The sequence below is a fragment of the Sciurus carolinensis genome, chromosome 11 (assembly GCF_902686445.1).
Source record: "Sciurus carolinensis chromosome 11, mSciCar1.2, whole genome shotgun sequence".
NCBI classification, from domain to species: Eukaryota; Metazoa; Chordata; class Mammalia; order Rodentia; family Sciuridae; genus Sciurus; species Sciurus carolinensis.
In genome coordinates this window covers 71756615-71765319 of record NC_062223.1, presented here as the reverse complement: position 1 = coordinate 71765319, position 8705 = coordinate 71756615, and the positions used below count along the sequence as shown (strand labels likewise).

Sequence of the window (8705 nt, the reverse complement as noted above, 5' to 3'; positions counted from 1 at the left end):
CAATACATGTATAGCAGAAGACATCAGGGAGGAGATGAAAAATTCTTAGAGGTAAATGAGATTGACGATACAACATATAATCTCTGAGACACTATAAAAGCAGTACTAAGATGAAAATTCATTGAATGGAGCACATTCAATAACAGAAGAAAAAGTCAATGAATAAAAGACCTAATATTATAGCTAAAAACCCCAGAAAAAGAAGAACAGATCAACACCAAAAGTAATAGAAGACTGGAAGTAATTAAAATCAGAGCTGAAATCAATGATATTGAAACAAAAGAAATGATTCAAAAATTGACAAAACAAAAAGTTGGTTCTTTGAAAAAATAAACAAAAGTGATAAACCCTTAACCATGCTAACAAATAGAAGGAGAAAATGCAAATCTCTAAAATTTGTAATGAAAAAGGAAATATCACAACAGACACTATTGAAATACAAATAATTAGAAGCTATTTTAAGAATCTATACTCCAACAAAATAGAAAATCTTGGGGACATGGACAGGTTTCTAGTGACATATGATCCACCCAAACTGATTCTGGAGAACATACACAATTTAAACACATCAATTTCAAGCAACAAAATAGAAGAAGCCATCAAAAGCCTACCAACAAAGAAAAGTCTGGGACCAGATGAATTCTCAGCTGAGTTCAAAGAGGAACTCATTCCAATACTCCTCAAAGTATTCCATGAAATAGAAAAGGAGGGAACCCTTCCAAACTCACTCTATGAAAAGATAGTGCACCATGATCAAGTGGGTTTCATCCCACCGAAACAAGGTTGGTTCAACACCTGGAAATCAATAAAGGTAGTTCACTACATCAACAGACTTAAAGTTAAGAATCATATGATTAATTCAATAGATGCAGAAAAAACGTTTGATAAAATATAGCTCCTCTTTATGCTCAAAACACTAGGAAAAAAAAAAGGGATAGGAGGAACATACCTTAATGTTGTAAAGGCTCTCTATGCTAAGCCCATGTCCAACATCATTCTAAATGGAGAAAAACTGAAAGCATTCCCCCTAAAAACTGGAACAAGGCAGGGATGCTCTTTCACCACTTCTATTCAACATTGTGCTTGAAACTCTAGCCAGAGCAATTACACCAAAGAAATTAAATGGATACAAACAGAAAAAGAATAACTCTATCACTATATGCCAAAGACATGATTCTATATATAGAGGTTCAAAGAATTCCACTAGAAGACTTCTAGAACTCATAAATGAATTCAGAAAAGTAGCAGGATATAAAATCAACACTCATAAATCTAATGCATTTTTATTCATAAATGATGGATCCTCTGAAAGAAAAATTAGGAAAGCTACTCTATTCACAATAGTCTAAAAATATACTTGGAAATCAATTTCACAAAAGAGGTGAAAACCTCTACAATGAGAACTACAGAACACTAAAGAAAGAAATTAAAGAAATCCATAGGAGATGGAAAGATCTCCCATGTTCTTGGATATGTATAATTAATATTGTCAAAATGGCCATACTACCAAAAGTCCTATACAGATTCAATGCAATTCCAATTAAAATCCCAATGACATACCTCATATAAATAGAGAAAGCAATCATGAAATTCATTTGGAAAAATAAGAGACCTAGAATAGCCAAAGCAATTCTTCGCAAAAGTGTGAAGCAGGAGGTATCACAATACCAGATCTTAAACTATACAATAGAGAAGTAGTAACAGAAACGGTATGGTATTGGTACCAAAATAGGCAGATAGACAAATGGTACAAAATAGAGGACACAGAGACAAACCCATATAAATACAGTTACCTCATACTAGACAAAAGTGCCAAAAACATACAATGGAGAAAAGACAGCCTCTTCAAAGAATGGTGATGGGAAAACTGGCAATTCATATACAGCAGAATGAATCTAAACCCCTATCTCTCACCCTGCACAAAACTCAACTCAAAATGGATCAAGGACCTTGGAATTAGACCAGAGACCCTGCACCTAATAGAAGAAAAAGTAGGTCCAAATCTTCATCATGTCAGTTTAGGATCAGACTCCTTAACATGGCTCGCAAAGCAAAAGAAATAAAAGCAGGAATCAATAAATTGGATAGATTCAAACTCAAAAGCTTTTTCTCAGTAGGAAACAATCAACAATGTGAAGAGAGAGCCTACAGAGTGGGAGAAAGTCTTTGCCACATGCATGTCAGATAGAGCATTAATCTCCAGAATCTATAAAGAATTCAAAAAACTTTACACCAAGAATACAAATAACCCAGTCAATAAATAGGCTAAGGAAATGAGCAGACACTTCACAGAAGAAGATTTACAAGCAATCACCAGATATATGAAAAAATGTTCAACATCTCTAGTAATTAGAGAAATGAAAATTAGAAGTAGCCTAAGTTTCACCTCACCCCAATGAGAATGTCTATTATCAAGAACATAAGCAAAAATCAGTGTTGGCGAGGATGTGGGGAAAAAGGTACACTCATGCATTGCTGGTGGAATTGCATATTGGTGCAGCCACTCTGGAAAGCAGTACGGAGATTCCTCAGAAAGTTTGGAATGCAATTATCATTTGACCCAGCTATCCCACCCCTAGGCCTACCCAAAGTACTCGAAATCAGCATGCTACATTGACACAGCTACATCAATGTTTATATTGCTTCATTCACAATAGCTGGATTATGGAATCAACCTAGATGCCCTTCAATTGATGAATGGACAAAGAAACTGTGGTATATATACACAATGGAATATGATTCAGTAAAAGAAGAATAAAATTATGGCATTTGTAGGTAAATGGATGGAGTCGGAGAATTTCATGCTAAGAGAAATAAGCCAATCCCTCAAAAACCAAAGGTCAAATGACTTCTCTGATAAGTGGATGATGACACATAATGGGAAGGGGGAGGCAATAATGGAGGAAGGATGGATTGTATAGAGGAATATGAGTTGTGGGAAGGGGGTAGTGAGGAAGGAAAGATAATAGAATGAGACAAACATCATTACCCTATAAACATGTATGATTACACAAATGGTGTGACTCCACTTTGTGTACAACCAGAGAAATGAAAGTTGTACTGCATTTGTGTACAATGAATCTAAATAAAAAAGAATAAACTAAAAAAGTTAATTATTGTTTCCAAAAAAATAGCTATAACCTCCAAGAAACAATCCATATAAAATTCTTCCCATCTTAATTGATTTGTGACCATAGTAACATTAGAAATCTATTTCCTTGCTGTGTTTTCTTTCTGAATCAGTTACATCTGGGTTTTCTTTTCTCCCTCATATTTACGTAGATTTTAAATGTAGGAAATCAGGTGCACCAGGTGCTATTTCCCCTTCTTTTTCTCACTGTCCTCACTTGCTAGGAGATCTGTGTCAATAGCATCAACTCCAGTGATTTCAACCTAAGATACTGATCACCTCATTTTCTGTCAGCTTGCTCCTTGCTCTTTACAACTACCTTTCTGCTTGTTCCAATTGTTCACTTGGATGCTTCAAGTCACACATCCCAGGTTCACCATAACCTATTCTGCAATACTCTCTTCTACACCTGGTCCTTCTCTAACCACACCTGGGCATATGAATAACATCTCATTGCATCCCACTGCATGTTCCAGCACCTTAGGATTACTTTTAGGTCATAAGGATTATCAATTTCACCCGTACCTGGCTTCTGAGTCCATCCACCTTATATTTCGTCTTTCACTGCCCTTTTGCTCAGTTCCAGACGTACCCCTCTCTCCTTGGATTACTCCTGCAGCTGCCTATCCAACGCATCCTTAGTCTCGTCACATGAAATGTGGTTTCCACCGTATTGCTATGCCTGACTGACATGTGAAATCTTCCAGTGGCACCTTATTATTTGACATAGGTTGTTTAAAATTCTCTGGCTCCTGTTTCCTCAAGAACATCATCTCACACCGTAGCCCATTTCCCCCACATCGTTGGGGTTCCAGTCACACTTATTGTCTTTTGTTGCATTGACTGTGCCATGCAGCCTCTCACTTAGCATTTCTAAGTTCTTGGAATACTTTCACTTTTCACCCCTCGAACCTAATGATACTGAAATCCTGCTCAAGTCTTTGGCCTTCCATAAAGATGGTGCTACTTCAGGAAATCCTGACAATGAGATTAAAATCCCCTTCCTTATGTGCCTTCATATTAGAGGGCACTTTCATTTAAAGCACTACCTCCGTCTATATTCTCCAGTGCTTGGCTTTTTATTAGTAGAGTATAAAATACTCTTCTATTGAAGAATACTTTTCTTTCTTCCCTACTAGACCACAATTTCCAGGAGATCAGTAACAATGACTTTACAAAACTCAACCATGTTCTCCAACAGTAAAAACTTTCCCTCCATTTTGGAATGAATTAATACTTTCTTCCTTAGAAAGATTTAAAGAAACCTCCTAACCATGGAATTTTAATTCCTCTGAATTTTTATCCATAGGAACAATTCAAAATTTCCCATCTATCACAGGAACACCTTGGTTTCATGAGTGGAACTATTTTTCTATTTGTGTAGGTTCTCAGGTTGCATTAATAAAAACACATCTCTGAGCTAATCACTTTGTTTCACTTTTGGGATTTAACATCTTAGGAATTCCCTTTCTCTGTGGGCCTTTCTCTCCTCATGCCTCCAAAGGAGGCCAGTTACCTTTAGATCACTTACCTGTTTACTACTTCCCATAAATTCTTGATGTTCATAATTTCTGTGTCATATCTCTTTTGAGAATACATCTTGATCTCAGAATAAATCTTTTCTCAAAATGCTCTGTTTGTCCAGTAAGAAACTGCTTCCAGTGTGAAGACATTAGACTGTGTCTCTGCTCATAACCACAGTAAGTTCTAAACCAAATCAAGGGCACACTGGTTAAACCTCAGATCATTTGATGTCTCAGTCTAAACAGAGTGCTGTTTTGGTAACATCCTGCAAAACAGATTGACCCTGCTCTCTGCCCTATTAGGATACAGATTCTTGTAAATCCTCTGCAAAAGGGGGCTAATAGTGGAATGAGAATATATGAGGATCACATGGTATAAAAGAAGTTACTTGTCTGTAAAATAACTTTCATATTGTCTTCAGTATTAATAGTGCATTAAATGCTTTCATAGCAGAATCACATTTTATGTCCTGTTAGAATCTAATTATTAAAAAGTGGCAAGCAATGCTTTTTCTGCAAGCTCAGATTCATTCCTTCTCTAATTGGATTTCCATGGAGAAGCATTTAGAAGAATATGGGGAAAACTAAACATGGAATTCCTATTTGATCCAGCAGTACTACCTCTGGGTATGTACACAAAATATTTAAAATCAGTGTGTCAAAGAGATATCTGAACACTCATGTTCATTGCAACATTACTCACAATTACCAAGTTGTGCATTCAATCAAAAGAGGAATGGATAAAGTGAACATGATATATATAAACAAGATAGTACTTAGACTTAAAAAAAGAAAATCTGCCTTTTGAGACAGAATTAAAGAACATTATGCTTAGAATAAAGCCAAACATAGAAAGACAAATACTGCATGTGCTCACTTGTGGAACTTAAAACAATTGAACTCCCAGAAGCAGAGTGTAGAGAGGTGGTTCCCAGTGTCTGTAGGGTGGAGAAATGGGCAGGTGATGGTCAAAGTGGTAAAGCTTCAGTTAGATGGGAGGAGTAAGTCCCCTTTTAAAGTCAATTATAAAGAATCCTGAATATAGCTAATGAGTGATTACTGGACATTTCAATGTCCCTGCGAATATATTTCTAATATTCAAATAAAAATATTAAATATTTCAGGTGATGAGTATATTACTAAACTTAATCTTTTCACATTGTATTAAAAATTATAACACCACTTTGTGCCCCACAAATATGCAATTTGTATGCAACAATATAAGTAAATAAATCAGACATGTAACTTAAAAAGAAAGAACACGGGGATACATCAAAGAGAAAAGGCTATGTGATATGAGGCTATAAAGTGATAATTGAGGGTTTCCCCAAAGTAGCAAATATTGCTACTTTTGATTCCCATTCCAGTTCTCTTTTGATGTTCTCATCTAATAGTTGAAACAAAACAAAACTGCTTTACCTCAAAACTTGTTTCGGGTTTGACAGTTTGACAGTTTGAACTTACAGAATAAAGACATCATGAAAAGCTAGAAATTTTTGAGGAAACATAATAATTCTAATTTTGAAGGTGATGCTGAGCATCCCCTGACATTTCCCTCAATGTGACAGATAAGTCATTCTTACTTGCTAGACAGGATAAACTCAGTGGTTACAAATTTCAGACACCTTCTGTTCAACAAGGTACCTGTCACTAACAATACTGTGTCACGTACTAAAATTTTTAAGATGGTGGAAATCATATTCAGTGTTCTTAGTACAATAATTTTTTAAAAATCACATTGCTTACACTAAATTCCACTTTATGAAGTTCTTTAGGACTCAAATAGGGAAAAAAGTGCTAAGATCTATGTTCATTATATGACTCTTACTTGAAATATTCATCTACCATCACTTAATTTCTGGTCAAGCAATTATTTTATGATCTCCTTAGAAGGACACACAAAATAGTATGGAAGAAATATTTGTAACTACAATCTGTGGCATGGTTTATTTCTGCAAATCTTTGAAGTTCATTATAACACAATTTTGGCAGGCCAGAATAAAACATCAATGGATATTTCTATCAATTTGGAATGGAATGGGTAAAAAATTCCCTCACTCATAATTCCACACTAAAAATCTAGTAACTAGTTAATAAACATCTGTGTTAAGGAACTTTGGCATAAATATGAATAAGACAAGCACATCCACTTGATTGCAAAAATTTCTAAAAAAAAAAGTTTGAAAAGGCTAGAATCATATTTATGTGGTGATTCTAGGCTGGAATGATTGAATATAAAAGAACATTTGAGATTTCTGTTAAAATTTCTCTGGATAGTCAACATAAGAATTGTCTTTTCTTTTTTCTTGGCAATGTTGGGGATTGAAATCAGGGACTCATGCATGCTAGGCAAGCACTCTGACACCAAAGTGCACACACAGTCCAAAATTGTGACTTTTAAGTTTCCTTTCTTTTTCTAAAATCCTAGAACTTTCTTATGGTTCATCTTAAATTACTATAAGAGATGGATTACAACAGTCATTTTGTTATGGTCCCAATCTATATGAAGAGAGCTCAAAAAGAATGTTTAATAGTAATTTTGCTCAGAGATAGCAACATTGAATTTTTTTTTCCTCATAGGAAAATATGTCTGCATCTTTCAAAGGCTCCAATAGCTCCAAGTTCCAGGTCTCCGAGTTCATTCTGATGGGCCTCCCAGGCATTCACAGCTGGCAGCACTGGCTCTCCTTGCCTTTGGCACTGCTCTATCTCTCAACAATTAGTGCAAACATCCTCGTCCTCACCACCATCTACCAGGACCCTGCTCTGAAGCAGCCTATGTACCTTTTCCTGGGCATCCTCTCTGTGGTGGACATGGGCCTGGCCACCACCATCGTGCCCAAGATCCTGGCCATCTTCTGGTTTGATGCCAAGGCCATTAGCCTCCCAGAGTGCTTTGCTCAGATTTATGCCATTCACTGCTTTGTTGGCATGGAGTCTGGTGTCTTCCTCTGCATGGCTTTTGATAGATATGTAGCTATTTGTCATCCTCTTCGCTACCCTTTGATTGTCACTGATTCCTTTATCATCAAAGTTACCCTGTTCATGGTGCTTAGAAATGGCTTGTGTGTCATCCCAGTGCCTGTACTTGCAGCGCAGCGTCATTATTGTTCCAGGAATGACATTGAACATTGCCTGTGTTCTAATCTTGGGGTCACAAGCCTGGCTTGTGATGACAGAAGGCCCAACAGTATTTGCCAATTGGTCCTGGCGTGGCTTGGAATGGGGAGTGATCTCTGTCTTATTATGTTGTCCTATGCCCTGATTCTGCGCTCCATCCTCAGGCTGAGCTCTGCTGAAGCTGTCTCCAAGGCTCTGAGCACTTGCAGCTCCCATCTCATCCTCATCTTCTTCTTCTACACGGCTATTGTAGTGGTTTCAGTAACTCACCTGGCAGAGACTAAGAATGCTTTGATTCCAGTTCTACTCAACGTGCTGCACAACACCATCCCTCCTTCCCTCAACCCTATTGTTTATGCACTTAGGACCAAAGAGCTTAGGGAAGGCTTCCAAAAGGTGTTTTGCTTAGGTTTACGAAAGAAGTAAGACACTAGAAACCTTCTCCTTAATGTCCATGAACTTTAGCTTCTAACTGTATAAAAGAATTTCAAAGATGACAGGGGAGCAAGTGCATGCCTTTAGATCCCTTTTTTCATATTTGTACATAAATAATTGTGAAAGCTTCTGAAGAGGGAAGAAAGAAAAACTTTTGTAGTCATTCCAAAATTGGCCAAAGTTAAATGTATGGAAGATTATGGAAGGGCTGCCTGCTAAACCAAACAAAATAGATTAAAAAAAAAAAAAAACCCAAACGTGATTGATATCCTTTCCTTAAAATAAGAACAAATCAAATCACAAGTACATATATGGAGATTTGCTCATATTCAGCCTAGGAAATATGTGACAGGTGCATGAATTATATGTCATCCTCTCAGAGCATTATTGTACCACTTTTTCATAATCTTAAAGCCAATGAAGAGAAGAAATAAGGCATAACATATTTTGTCTTGTAGTTCAATCTGATCCATGATTCTTTGCTTTGGACTCTGATG

At 36.6% G+C, this 8705-nt stretch overlaps 1 protein-coding gene across 1 annotated transcript; it reads left to right on the top strand.

The window, feature by feature from the left end:
* The first annotated feature begins 7239 nt into the window (after positions 1–7239).
* On the top strand, positions 7240–8199 carry LOC124960590 (olfactory receptor 56B1-like). Its single transcript, XM_047519444.1, has one exon. The coding sequence runs from the start codon at positions 7240–7242 to the stop codon at positions 8197–8199; it is 960 nt and encodes a 319-aa protein (XP_047375400.1).
* The last annotated feature ends 506 nt before the right edge of the window (positions 8200–8705 follow it).